At 25.0% G+C, this 15731-nt stretch overlaps 1 protein-coding gene across 1 annotated transcript in view; it reads right to left on the minus strand.

Moving 5' to 3' along the window:
- Nucleotides 1–15399, minus strand: part of LOC117172431 (serine/threonine-protein kinase VRK1) — a 22430-nt gene extending 7031 nt beyond the window's left edge. Inside the window, exons 1-6 of the mRNA XM_033360355.1 lie at nucleotides 14999–15399; nucleotides 12450–12502; nucleotides 12273–12342; nucleotides 8135–8331; nucleotides 7672–7885; nucleotides 564–1324 (exon numbers count right to left, since the gene is read on the minus strand). Coding sequence (XP_033216246.1) covers nucleotides 564–1324; nucleotides 7672–7885; nucleotides 8135–8331; nucleotides 12273–12342; nucleotides 12450–12502; nucleotides 14999–15161 — 1458 coding nt within the window. The 5' untranslated portion in view covers nucleotides 15162–15399. The remainder of the gene's footprint in view (nucleotides 1–563; nucleotides 1325–7671; nucleotides 7886–8134; nucleotides 8332–12272; nucleotides 12343–12449; nucleotides 12503–14998) is intronic.
- Nucleotides 15400–15731: the final 332 nt, after the last annotated feature.

Genomic DNA, 15731 nt, shown 5'->3' on the forward strand with positions numbered 1-15731 from the left:
AAAAAAGGAAAAAAAATTATGAAAACTACCAAAAAACGGTTCAGACACTTTTTTCCTTCAGCATAGTAAAGAAAATTTGAAAACCTATTTTATTTTTCAAGGGCACAGAAATTCTACGATCATGAGCAAAATTCAAGGACTTTTCATCTTTCAAAAAAAAAAATATATATATATTATAAAGCAATAATGAAAACTACCAAAAAACGGTTCAGCCACTTTTTTCCTTCAGCATAGTAAAGAAAATTTGAAAACCTATTTTATTTTTCAAGGGCATAGAAATTCCAGGATCATGAGCAAAATTCAAGGATTTTTCAACTTTAAAAAAAAAAGAAAAAAAATTATAAAGCAAAAATGAAAACTGCCAAAAAACGGTTCAGCCACTTTTTCCTTCAGCAGAGTAAAGAAAATTTGAAAAACTATTTGATTGTTCAAGGGCATAGAAATTCTAAGATCATGAGCAAAATTAAAGGACTTTTCCAGGTTTTCAAGGATTTCCAGAACACTAGCTAGACTCCCTGATTAAATTCTCAAAGCACATAAAGGTCAATTAATAATTTTCTTACCTCGGGTTCAGAATCTGATTCCGACTGCTTTCTCGACTTCTTCCTTTCCACTTTTCCTATCCGTTTCGTAGACGTTCCAATTCCTCTCGTCGATTTTTGATCCGGTGTTTCCGTTTTCTGTTCAGCGACTCTCTTCTTTTTCTTGATCTGCACTTCGTAATCCGCGCCGGGATCAATGGTCGACAAAACCTTCTTCATGACGTCGTCACCGCTGATGCAGGTGTTGTTCATCACTACTTCCATTGAGTCGTTCATCGCATTCGCCTCGGAACTCAGCCTCTTCAATTTTAAGGACGGAACTCGTCTCTTTTCAACAATCACCTCTTCTTCGTCCTTTAGAACCTTCTTTGGCGTGCGCTTCGTCTTTATGGGAGTTTTTTTCTCGTTACTTGCTTTTTTTATTTTAGTTGCTGCTGTCGTCGCTTTAGTTGCAACGCTCGCTTTACCAACAAACTCCAACTTTCCGCCTGGAGTTTTTCCCAAATCCTTTAAACCTCTGATTAGAATGTTCTTGAATTTTTCATAGTCGGGGGTGTCGTTGAACTTCATTTCGGACAAGAGCGACGTGAACTGAGTCACGGCTGCTGGCACGGAAGCCGAGAAGCACTGGTTGAGGAATTTTTTTGTGTCGCTAAATGCTGACTCTTTTTGCTTTTGAACGGCAGATGGATCGGTGAGATTTTTATCCCACGGGAGGGAATCGCACAGCCATTGGATTATGTTGTAAGTAAGGATTTCCATGTCGCCCCGCATCGTTGGCACTTCAATTTGAAAAAAAATTTGTTTTGTAGACTTTAAAGTCCTTATTCCATCACGGGTTGATCATTCGACTTTTGAGTTTATGTACATCAGATTTAAATATCAGGGTAGCCGTTTTAATCGACGAAATAAATTTCCGGTCATTTTTCGGTTCGTAAACATTTTTTACGGTCAATGAAATTAAAAAAATGGAACTCTAAAGCTAAAAAATTGTCCACCTGAGGTGATAAAATCTGAGCTGCAAATGAAAGCACTCAAATTGGATCTATTAAATTTTGAACTTTTAAAATTGAAATTTAAAATTTTTTAATTAAAAAATGCTGTATTTAAATGCTCAATAATTTACGCGCTTAAAATTGAAGGCACCAACATTTTTCAATATAAAAAAATATAAATCCACGTTATAATTTTCAATGTTCTACAGTAAACATTCAATCAATGAAATTTAAAATTTTTAAAATTGTATATGGAATTTTAAGCTAGAAACATCAAATATTGAAAAATAGCAAAAATTTTAACTGAACACTTCTTAAATTAGAAATTCAATTATTTTCTTTGAAAATAGTTTATACATGCTTGGAAAGCTTCAAAATTTTATATTAAAATCTTGAAAAATCTAGAAGTTATTTTAAATTGGTTTTAAATTTAAAATTATTTTGGAAATTTTTTCAGAACTTCGAAATATTTGTCAAAATGAATTGATTTTTTTTCTACAATTTTCAGAAAGTCCTGTGAATTTTAGAAAATTTCTTTACAATTTAGATGTATAAACAACAATTGAACATTTATTATTTGTAGGCGAAATTTAAGTGATTTTAAGAGATCTGTAGAAGTTTTCAAAAGATTCAAACTTAATTTAAAACTTGAAATGATAGACTAATATAAAACAAAATGTAGATTTTCGCAAATTTCAAGCAAAAAAAAAAATAGATTCTTATTAAGAATTATGAAAGGCTTCAAAAGAATGAAAACAATTTCTTAAGATTCCTAGGAAAATTAAAAATAACTTCATTTTGAAAAATTATTTAAAGAGAATATTTAAAAATCTTTTAAAGAATTAAACAAAAAAATTAGATTCTTTTCAAGAATTTTGAAAGGTTTCAAAAGAATAAAAACATTTTCTTAAGATTCTTACGAAAATTAAAAATAACTTTTCATTTTGAAAAACAATTTTAAAAGAATATTTAAAAAGTTTTTCAAAGATTTGAACAAAATTTTCAAAAAAGATTCTGGAAGATTTTAAGAAAACTTTCTAAAATTTGCATGCTAATTTTTTATCTTTCTAAAATTCCTAAATATCTCTTAAAATTACAAAAAATTTTTTTACAAATGTTCATTTGTGAATTATACATAAAAAAATTAAAAATTTAACTCACAAATTAAGCATTTTTCAAATACAATAATTAAAATTGTAACGTTCAAAGTCTGAATGCTCTTCGAAATTTTAACGATTCCCGGTTTTCTATGTCAAACAATTCAGTTAAAGATTCTTTACTTTTAAATATTTGGTTTCAATTTACTTGTTTTAAATAAAAATTCAAATATTGCTAAATATTCAATAATGAATCTTTTTTTTAATTAAAAATTTCAAACTGAAAGTGTTAAAAATCGAATAGTTTCAAATCGTTTTTGTTCACTTTGCATTAGTTAAAGCACAGATAAATTAAAACAAATTTATTTCTTTATTAAATAAAAACGTTTTTTATCCTAAATTTTCAACATCAAAGGCTTTCATTTTTTATGTGTTCAAGTCTTTAAGAAAGCATTTAAAATCTCTTTAAATTAAAAATGTAAACTTAGAAATAAACAATTTTTAATGGAACATTTTTAAAACAAACAAATTTTGGATTCCGCATTTTAAGCTAAATAATAGCATCATTGAAAAACATAACAGTTTCACTAATTATTTAAAAACTGTTAAAATCGAACGTGGACAGATTTTTCTTCTACAAATTTGTAAAATTCCCGGTAAACAAAAAATTTACCGTCATTTCCCGGTTTCCCGGTCCAGCGGCCACCCTAAATATACATCATCAAAGATTTAATTTATTTCACAAAGATTAAAAAATTTCAAAAATACATGAAAGATTTCAGGAGGATTTCGAATAAATTAATTATTTTAAATATTTTAAAAAATGTCAAAGTTTTAAAAATATTTTCCGAAGCTTCTAAAAGAATCAAAAATTACAATTACGTCGTAAAATATCTCAAAGATTTTAAAGTTATTAAAAGATTAGAATAATTTCACAAGCATTTCCAATATTCCGTAAATATTTGAAAGATACGATTTCGAAGAATTCAAAAATTTCCACAACCGTCAAGAATTACAAATATTTTAAAAGATTTCAAAGATTCTATTAATATTCTAATTCCATAGATTTCAACAATTCTAAAAATATTACCAAATATTTCAGATCTCAAAATAATAAAAAATTTCACAAAATAATATAACATAATTACAAATCATTTTAAAAATTTCAAAAGTTTTCAATAATTTCAAAAATATTTCAAGGATTTCGAAGAATTTTAAGTTTTTCAAAGATTTCGAAGAACTAAAAAATTTTAAATATTTTAAGAGATTTAAAAGTTTTTCAAAAATTGTAATGATTTTCTACGATTTCAAAAGAACTCTAAAGATTTTTAATCATCTCCCAAAGATTTCAATAAAATTGAAAAATTTTCACAAAGATTTCAATAGTTTCAAAAAGAGTTCAAGGAGTTTAAAAAGCTATCAAAATATTTCAAAGGTTTCATAATATCTCGAAGATTTCAAAAAGACTGAGAGATTTAGAATGTGTTAAGAGATTTCAAAGTTTTAAGAAGATTTGAATGATTTCACAAAGATTTTATAAAAATTTCAAAATATTTTAATAATATAATATAGCATAATTTGACAAAGTTTATAACTTTTCAATAATTTCACAAAGATTTCGATTATGGCACACAGATTTCGAAGAATCTTTAGATTTTTAAGGATTTCAAGAATTCAAAATATTTGATTGCAAAGAATTCTAAGATTTCACATTGATTAAAAATATTTTAAAAGATTTCGCAAATATTTTAAAGATTTCAGAAGGCTATCGAAAAATCCAAAGATTTCAAAAATATTTCGAATAATAATATAATATGATTTCCACAGATTAAAACGTTTCAATAATTTTACTAAGATTTTCAGATTTCAAGGATTCCAAAATATTTCGAAGCTTTCACAAAAATTTCAAATATTTTAAACGATTTGAAACTGTTTAAAATATTTCACAATGCTTGCAATTTCGTCACACAGATTTAAAAGAATTCTTCATTTCGAACTTTACACAAAGATTTAAAATGAATGATAAGATTTCAAATAATTTCAAAAGGTTCAAGACGTCCAAAAAGATTTTAATTATTTCACAAAGATTTCAAAGACTTCGCAAATTTCGGAGTTCAGAGAACTCACAAAAATTTAAAGTATTTTTAAAAAATCGCAGTTTTTAAAAAATTTGAATGATTTCGCAAAAATTTCACCAAGATTTCAAAAGAATTCTAAAGATTTGGATGATTTCACAAAGATTTCAAATAATTTAAAAATATTTCAGAACTATTACAATTGCGTCACACAGATTTCCGAATTTTCCAAATATTTCAATAATTTCATAAAGATTTCGCAAATATTTGAAAGATATTAGAAGGATTTCGAATAATTTAGACATTTTCAAGATTTCAAAAGATTGCAAAATTTTTTAAGATGTTCGAAGATTCATAAAATTTTTAACATGAAACCGAAATATTCCAAAGATTTCACAAAAATGTAAAAGATTTCTAAATATTTACATGTTTTAAAAGATTTTACAAGGATTGCAATTACGTCACATAGATTTTAAAGTTTTCAAAACATTTTAATGATTTCAAAGTTTTCAACCATTTCACAAAGGCTTGTAAAATTGCTTCTTAAAATTGAATTAATTGATCAATAAATTATACAGCCACACACAAAAAAGTGTAACCTCCGACGGGCTCGACTAGACCAAGATTTGACATTTTTTTAGGTAAATTGAATTTTGTCAGGATGTGAAAAAAGCTATTAAAATTCATGGGAAATTTTTTAATGATTATTTTCTAAGGAATTTCAAGAGAAAATCGAAAAAAAAGATCACAAAACATTTTGAATGATTTCCTAAAAAATTTTAAAAGTGTGAAAGACCTTAAAGCAAAATTTTGCAATTTTGCCATATCACATAATTTTAGAAAAAAAATGTAAGTACGTTTAAGAAATATTAAAAAGTTTTGAAATGATTCAAAAATAATTAAAACTTGTAAAGTTTTCTTTCTAAATTTTGTAAAGTTTTACGAAAATGAAAGACATTTTTTCAGGGTCGTAGGAAAAATTAAAATAATTGTTTATTTCGAAAAATTAATTTGAAGAGATTATTTAAAAAGATTTATAGAATTGGAAAAGAAGAATCTGAAAGATATTAAGGAAATTTAAAAAATTGTGCAGTATAAATAAAAAATGCAGAAAAATTTTGAATAAATTTAGAAATTAGAAGGCTTAGAAGGTCTAATAAGATTAAAAAAAAAAAAGAATTTCCCTTATATTTGTGTGAAAATTTAAAATAATTTGTTATTTTGAAAAATGAACTATAAGAGAAAATTGAAATTTGGTAAGATTGAAAAATAAAAGCAAACAAAAATCGCGTAAATTTAAGAAATATTCAGTAGAATTAAAAATAATTTCGAAAGTTTTCAAGAGCATAAACAAATTTTTTTTAAATTGCTAGGAAAAATTAGAAGATAGTAAGATAATTTTTAAAAATTTGGAATCATATTTGAAAATCTTGAGAAATATTCGTGTTAGTTGAAAATATTTTCAGGAATTCAAGACGTTTTAAATAGATTACAAATATTTAAAAACTTGGAAACATTTTCTAAGATTTATCAAATATTTCTTGATTCCTTCCCAACTTTTAAAAGTCCTAAAAATCTTTAAAAAAGACTGGAATTTTTCATAATATTTGGTAACATCCTATGTAATCACAAAAGTTCTTAAAAATCTTCTAGATTATTTTTTGACACGTCTGCAATATTTAAAAAACTTCTAAATTTTCTCAAGAATCTTATGAAAATTATATTTCCATAAATTTCAAAACAAGGTGATCAAATAATTTTCGTTTAATTTGAATGTTGCCAAACGTAAAAAATATCAATTGACCCATAACGACCAAAGCTATCAATTTTACAACATGAGTTTGACCGCAAAATGTATGAGTATAACAAAACAATAAATAGATCAAAAGTACTGTTCCTTATGTTTTTAGGTGAGCTAAAGTCGAATCCGTGGTCAAAATTCGAATATTTTGACTTCAAAATTAAATATGGCGGTTTTTGTATACAAAAATAGTGAAAAATGTTTTATTTTTTATATTTATAATTTTTTTTCAGAAATAAAACGCTTTAATATCTTAAAATTTCTTCAACTATCGGTGCACAACATTCTTAAACTTTAACAAAAAATTTATATATATATATATATATATATATATATTTCAGATTCGTCAAAAAGTCTAATTGATTTTGAAGAAACATACAATTTAAGAGTTCGTTATTTCATTGTAATAGAAAACAATATTTAAGAATTTATCATATTCCTTGTTTATCATATATAGATATAATAATTTTATTTATTATATAGTAGCATTATAGCAATATAAAAAAAAATTAACTCTTCACCACTATATTTAAAAGTGTTTGAATATCCGGGACTAACATAAAATAACGAAAAAAAAGAAAAAAAAATCATAAATTAGCAATAAAAAATTTCCGAATTATAAAATAAACGAATTGTTAAATTCCCATAAATATTGCTATTGCTGAAATTTAAGTTTGACCAAATTTAAAATTTGCCGAAAATAATAAATTATTAATTAATGATTAATTAAATTGTTTGCCTTATTTAGAATTCTATTAATAGCTCATAAATTAATAATCAATTAACTATGTTCAGCAGTTCTAATTTTCGAGATATTTTTAAATTCGGGATTTAATTTGTTATCAATTAAAGATCTTGTCGTTTATAATAAAATTGGAAAAATGTATAATTTGATAATAATATATATTTTTGGCATTTTTTTCATTCGTGTATTCGTTATTTATTTTTTTTATTATTTTTTGTAAGTTCTGAATATCCATGCAATTTTTTGTTTGTTTCAAACATGTCAATTCTCCGTCAGATCACTTTTTTTATGTGGCTGTGCTATTTGCAATAACATAGATACATTATACTAATATAGATTTTAGCAATACATTTTTTTAATGTTTATAAATTTTCCGGATTTAAGAGACAAAATTTGTATTAAAAAAATATACAAACCTCCCATATGAGCGTCTCGACTCGTGTACTCGATAGTTCCATTGTGGGCTTTTTTTGGATCTAATTTGTACTCTGGTTTTGTGGAATAATGTGAAGCCAAACCGAAATCTACAAGATAAACTTGGTTTGGATTATCTCGACTCAGTAATAAATTTCCGCCCTTTATGTCTGCATGAACGTAGGTTCTACTGTGAATATATTCTAAAACGTCGATCTGAAAAACAAATTTGTATTGACATATATTCTATGGGAAACGTTCAAACTAGAAATAATTTCCAGTGAAGAATAGACCTCATAAAATTATTAAACAATTTCAAATATATATATTTTTTATTTCTTCTATTGAATCTAGTAAGTATTGATTATTATATTTAATATGGAATAACTTAGAATACTTTATGGCAGGTAAGGTTAAATTGTCATGATGAATAAAGCAATAAATTTAGTATTGTGATGAACTTACTATTTGTAAGGCCACTTGATATACAGTGTGTTCTGGAAAAACCCGATGATTTTCCAAAAACAACTTCCATAAATCTGTACTATATCGTTCCATTACAACGAAACGATACCTGGTGCTGTGCAATTCGTGACTTCCAGAACCAAGAAAACGGGGCATTCCGAGAAAAGAAAGTTTCTTCTTCTTCCTCCATGCTTCAACTAGACACGGACATACATTAATTTTTAAGTAAATAATTGGTTAAAATTTAGTATTTAATTTCTTTTAGAGCTAATTCAAATAACTAGAAGTTCTAATTTTTTATGTATTAAAAATTGAATCATGAAACAAAAATTACTGTTTTGTCTGAGATTTCAAAAGAAATTCTAATTACAACGATCACTTTCGGGGAAAAAATATTAATATGTAGGTATAGAAAATTATTCTTAAATAAACTTCTACAGGGTGTCTACTCAGGCCCTGGAAAAAAATTCCCTAACAATTCTAAGCTTTTCCCTGGTATAATTTTTCATAGTACGGAGCCATTAAAAAATATTTCGCGCATATATATAGCACCATCGATTAATTAAATAATTAAATACTAAAAAAATAATTATTCATTTCTGGAATTTGTCCCTAAAGTTCATTAAATTGAATAATAATTTAAACAAATTTTTATAATATGTTCTTATGTTAAAAATTCATGAATATTTAGATAAAAGAACACAAAAGAATAAGTTTCTAAGAAAAAATATGATTTTTTAATAAAATATATGAATTATGAGCCAAATAGTTGAATTTTCACCTAAAAAAGATCAATTTTTAAACAAATAGTTCAATATTATCTATAAAAATACATTTTTCATACAAAAAAAGCACGTTTTCAATCAAAGTGATGAATGTTCAACCTGAGTAGATGAATTTTAAATAAAAAAAATATTAGATTTTAACAGGAGAGGTTTACCTTCAACCATAAAATGAATTTTCGACTAAAACGATAAATATTTAGCTGGAATACTTGAATTTTCAGATAATAATATGAATTTAGAAACCAAATTTTTCAACAGAATACATGATTTTTAAACTAAAACAGACTAACTTTCAACCTAATAGTTGAATTTTTAATTAAAAATACTTAGTTTCAACCAACTGATGAATTTTCAACTAAAATTATTAATCTTCAACTGGAATAGTTTATTTTTTAACTAAAAATCTTATTCTCAAGCAAGAAGATTAGTTTCTGCCAAATACTAAGTTTTAAAAAAATACATGAATTTTGAACAACAAAAGATAAGTAAACCAAGAAACGAGTAGATACATTTTCAGTTAAAAAATTACATTTCAATCAAAGAGATCATTTTCTTACTAAAATTAATGAATATTCAATTGTAATAATTACATCTTCAGTAAAAAAAAATTATTTTCAAACAAAGGGATAAATTTTCATATAAAATAATGAATCTTTAACTGGAATACTTTAACTTTAACTTTATACTTAAAGTTTAACTAGAATAATTGAAATTTCAAAAAAATAGCTATTGTTTCCAGTGTAATATTCAAATTTCAACAAAAATCTTATTTTCAAAAAAGAAGATTAATTTTCACAGAAAAAACGGGTTTTTAACAAAATACATGAATCATAAACCAAATAGTTAAATGTTTAGTTAAAAAAATTAATTTATCACACAACACAACAACACATTTGCACCCAAAGTAATGAATTTTTAACTAGAATTATGAATTCATCATCACAAAGTGATGAATTTTAATGTAAAATGATGAATTTTTAACTGGAATAATTTAACTTTAACTTTATATTTGAAGTTTAACTTGAATAATTGAATTTTCAACAAAAAATCTTATTTTAAAAAAAGAAGATTAATCTATACCAAAAAATACGAGTTTTCAACAAAATACATAAATTCTCAACTAAAAAAAAAAACAAAAACAAAAAATGAATAGTAAAATTTTTTGTTCAAAAATAATTGTCAAACAAAATTATTTTCGAAAAAAGGTAAATTTTCCAACAGAGTGATGAATTTGCATCTAAAATGATGAATCTTTAACTGGAATACTTAAATTTTAAACTAAACAGATGAATTTTTATATAAAATTATGAATTTTTAACTAGAATAATTGAACTTTCCACCATTAAGATTTATTTCTACTAAAAAAGACGAATTTTGATGCACGATTCAACTTGAAGTTAAATTTTCAGTAAAAGAAAAATTAACGAAATAAAAGTCAGCAAAATAGTTGAAGTTTCAACTGGAATAGGTAAACTTTCCGTAAAAAAAAAAAACATTTTCAGGCAAATAAAAAACGAATTTTCAACAAATAGTTCGTTCATTTTCAACTGAAGAGATGAATTTTAAATTTTAACAAAAAAAAAAAAAAAAACAAAAAAAAAATTAAAGCATGCAAAGTGGAATCCTTGAATTCTAAATTTTAAAAATTGAAGTTAAAAAGTTTTTCAATTAAAAAATTGTGTATTCAAATGTTCAAAAATTTACACGTACAAAATTGAAGGTGCTAACACTTTCCAATTAAACAATATTAAATGAAATTCAAATAAACTGCAAAATTTAGAACTTTTATAAATTATAGAATTCAAATATTCAGATTAAGTTCCAAAAATATAAATCCAACTTAGCATTTTCAATACTCTAAATTAAAGAATTAAGCAATGAACTTTAAAATTTTTCAAAATGATATTATTTTAAGTAATTTTAAGCTCGACACATTAAAAATTGAGAAATTTTTTTTTTTAACTTTACAGTTTTTAAATTAGAACTTAAATTATTTTAATTTTAAATAGTTTAGACATCCTTCACAAGCTTTAAAATTTTATTTCAAAATCTTGAGAAATCTAGAAAAGGTTTTAAATTTTTCCAAATTCAAAATAATTTTTGAATTTTTTTTCGAATCTTTTAAATATATTTTTAAATGAATTTAATTTTTTCTATAACTTTTAGAAAATTCTGAAAGTTAAAAAAAAATCCTTAAAATTTGAATTTATAAATAACAATAAAACATTTATTATTTGTAAAAAATAGTCATTTTAAGAGATATTTAGAAGTTTTAAAAAGATTCGAATTAAATTTAGAACTCAAAACAATTTCAAATACTTACAGCCGAATTAAAAATAAAATGTAGATTTTTGAAGATTTCAAAAACAAAAAAATTATAATTTTTTTAAGAATTGTGAAAGATTTCAAAAAGAATCATTTTTTTTTAAAGATTCTTAGGATAATTGAAAATGGTTTTTCATTTTGAAAAATTATTGCAACAGAAAGTTTAAGATTTTAAGAGATTTCAAAAATTATCAAAGAAGGACCTGGACGATTTTAAAGATTTTTTTTTTAATTTGCAGGATTTTCCCAAAATTTTATGGAATTTAGAATCTTTTAAAAACTTCTAAATATCTCTTAAAATTACTAAAATTTTGTCTACAAATGTTAAGTGTTCAATTGTTATTTATACGTCAATATTTAAAACTTTCACTCACAAATTAAACACTTTTCAAATAGAACAATTCAAATTGTAACGCTAAAAGTTAAAAAGCTTTTCGACATTCTAGAGATTCAAAGTTTTCTATGTAAAACAATTCAATTTAAAATTGTTTCATTTAAATATTTGCTTTCAATTTACTCGTCTTAAATGGACAGTGAAATATTGCTGAATATTAAATACTTATTCTTTTTATAAATTCAGAAATTTCAAATGAAATGGGTTAAAAATTAAATAATTTACATTCAAAAATACTTTAAATTTAATAAAAACCTTTAATTATGACTATATTATTATGCAGTTATTTTTAAGTTGAAAAAATTAAAACGCACGTTTACATTTTTTAATGGCTAAACAATTAATAGAAATAATAAATCAATAAATTTATTTATTAAATTTAATACAAAAAATAATGTAAAGGAAGACCTGAAACTCTGAATTACAAATATTTTATTGATAAATCATTAAAATTTGTATTTAAAAATAAAATTATTTAATTATTTAAAAAACGGCCCCGTTTTTTGTGTATCCACAAAAAATTAAGGTTTTTATATACTTACGCACTCATATCCCAGAACCCTTCAGTTATAAATATGAAAATTAATTTATGTAACTGATTATAATTATAAAAGATTAATGCATTTTTACGTACTGTCATCTGATTTAGCATTCCGCATATAAAAGTGCATCTCAACAAATAAGGGTCCATTTCCGTGGGGTTCCTGAAAGTATAATTTCACACTTTTCAATATTTTTCAAATAAAAATATATAAATATTCATTAAAATTGGAATGAATCAAATTTTAATTTGGGATATTTTTATACTTACTATTTTAATCACAGCAGGATGATCTTTTGGTGCCTTGCCTGTATAAGGTGCCGCTAAAAAAATATATTATTTAAAAAAAACGAATGTTCAAACTTTCACCGATAAATAAAATTGTTCCGGCGGGGACCATTTCAAACACAAAATTTTATGTCTCGGAGGTAGTAAATTTTTTTATAATTTTTGTTATTACCTCAGGGGTATAAAAAGAGTGTGTTCTGGCAAAGATAAGAAAATAAAACTTTTTTTGTATCTTTGGACATCAAATGGAACTATTATAAACCATACAATTTTAGGTCTCGAATTTAGGATACTTTTTTTCGTTTTTTTTTAAATTATATTACGGGTAAGATAAGATGGTTTCTCGGAGTGACTAGGAGAATTAAACTTTTTTGGAAATCTCCGGATATCAACTGGAACATTTTGGAAGTAGGGCATTTTTGAGAATTTTCGTTCTTTTTTTTATTGGCTTATGGCTAGAAAACGGAGAGGTTCCAGAAAAGCTGAGGAGATAAAACTTATTTTTTGTAAGGTAATTGTTCAATATTTTCCATAAATTTCTTTAGTACTTTATGGGTGGAAAACGAGGGTATCCCGGATAAGGTACGAGAATGAAACTCTTTTTTTGTATCTTTAAACAACGTACAGTAAATAGAACGATTCTAAACGATAAAAATTTAGATCTCGAAGTTAGGGTAGTTTTAAAAGAGTTTTATTATATTTGGGGTAGAAAACGAGGTCTTTGGACCACAAATGAAAGCATCTTCGGGACAGAAAATGATGTTTTTTCCAGAGGAAATAAAACTTTTTTTTGGAACCTTTGAACGTATGGTCACACTTCGTTCTAAAATTTCAGATCTTGAAGTTAGATTTTTTTCAATTTTTCATTTTCTTAGGGCCGAAATTAGGGTCTTTTTCGATTTTTAAAATGTTTTTGGGATAGAAAACGAAAAGTGATCCTCTTAGAGGGTGTCCAGTGATTCTAAGGAACAAGATTCAAGCTCTTTTCCAGGATTTCCAGGTCTTCTTTTTTAACACTAAAGAATTAAATACCCGTTTTTAATAAATGCAAAAAAAAGTCATTTCATTTGTTATTAACCAACAATTTTTAAAGAAAGCAGAAACATAAATAAATTCTTAATTTTTTATAAAATCTTTCTTTAAACTTTGTGAAATCTTAAAATCCTCACAAATTTGTTCAAACATCGTGAAATCTTTTGTATTCATTTTAAATCGCTGTTTGTTTTTTTTTAAATCTTTGTGAAATTTTCTTGAAAATATAAAACTCGTTTCAAATTTTTGAATTATTTTGAAATCTGGTGTACTCCTTTGGAAATCTTTATCAAATATTTGAAAATTTTGTGAAATATTTTGTATTTTAAAACTTTAAATCATTAAAGTATTTTAAATTTGTGAAAACTTTTTTTTAAAAATTTAATCTTTCAAATCCTTTACATTTTTTTGCAAATTTTTAAAATCTTTTGTGTTCCTTTGAAATCATTGAAATATTTGTATTCGTTTATAAACACTGGCATATTCGAGATCGTCGTAAAAACTTCTGAAAAAATTGGAAATACTTAAAATCTTTAAATGTTTTGAACCCTTTGAAGTTCTCGAAATCTGGATTACCATCGCCTTTTTTTAAACCTTTAAAATCGTGGGAAAGTTTTTTAAAATCTTTGTGAAATGTTCGATAATTCTGCGAAATCTTCATGAAATATTCGAAATTTTTTTTGTTGGAAAATCTTGTTAATCATTAAAATATTTTAAATTCTGTGTAAAATATTAGTGTAATATTTCTTAAGTGTTTGTGAAATCTTTTATATTCATTGAATTCATTTAATTATTTAAAATGTTTTTAAAGTTTTCAATTCTTCGAGAAATTGTTGTGAAATGTTTGAAATCTCGTGTGTAGGCCTATTGTAAACATTTGAAATCTTTGTCAACTGTTCCAAATTATTTTCAATATTTTAAAATCTTTGAAATATTTTTCGAAAGATCTTGTAACATTTTGAAATCCAGCGGAGAAGAAATTAAAAACTTAGATAATTATCCACAATATTGAAGTCAGTTTATTGCAATATATAAAACATCTATTAGCACAGCCTACAACAAAAAGTGCCTTAAAATCTCAAATAACAAAAAAATAAATGATATAAGCTGATGAATAAAAAAAATTATCAGTAGGAAAATTGCTTCTAAACGAAAGGTTTATTTTATTATAAATTAAAAAATTTAAATTAATCTTCCCACATCAATCAAAGATATGTTTTAGAAGTAACAAAAATAAATTTAAATTATAAGTTCTCGTGGAAAATTAAAGATATCCAGGTTTTCAAGGTCGCTAGACAGTTGACACCCTGTATTATCTATTAACAGCAAAATTTGAGATCTGGAAGTCTGATTATTTTTTCGAATCTTATGGTTTAAACTGGGGTGTGCTCCGGAAGATGTAGGTGGTTGATACTTTTATGACATCATTTAAGCACCAAAACATCCGATCAACAACAATCTTTCGAGAAATAAAAGTTTTTTTTCGAAATGTAACATACCTGCATAAATTTCTCCAAAACCACCGACCCCGATGGAAGATCCAATGATCCACTGTTTTTTGGTCAAATCAATCAAAATTTCTCCACTAGGAATTGGGTCCGGCAGTTTGTATCCGTTAGCTCCCTTCTTTTTGGGCGCCTTTTTCCCTCCTTTTCCGGCCATTTTCAGGTTAGGATGCGCGGATCACTCGTTTAATCCCGATTAAAAAAGTCCGCAAAATTAACCTTAATTAACTATCAGTCGAAGCACTCGCACAAATTCTTAACAAAACTAAATAGAACCGAATACAATTGTGAAGGCATTGATGACTTTTATGGTTTGTTTTTCAACGTTTTACTCAACATAACGATGATAACGACGATAACGACACAAACAACTACACAAATTCCAACAAATTCCCACTTCGTATTTTTCGCACTGCGCATGCGTCGCTCCGGGATCCTGATTCATTACTGTTGGCGCGCTTATTTAACATGATTGAAGAAAATTTTTTGCTACAAATAATAATTGCAAAATAATTAAAAATAATTCTTTGATCATAAAATGGACTTATAAAGTTGAAGGTGATATATTTATTTGATTTTACTTCTTTAAAATGAAAAAAATGTTTTAAATTCAAAGTAAGGGTTACCTTTTTTATGAAAAATATGAATTTAAAATAATTTCTAATATCCTTATTGACTTAACAATTAATATTTATTGTAAAAAGTTGTAAGCAAAATACAAAAGAAA

The sequence above is a fragment of the Belonocnema kinseyi genome, chromosome 5 (genome assembly GCF_010883055.1).
Source record: "Belonocnema kinseyi isolate 2016_QV_RU_SX_M_011 chromosome 5, B_treatae_v1, whole genome shotgun sequence".
Lineage (NCBI taxonomy): Eukaryota > Metazoa > Arthropoda > Insecta > Hymenoptera > Cynipidae > Belonocnema > Belonocnema kinseyi.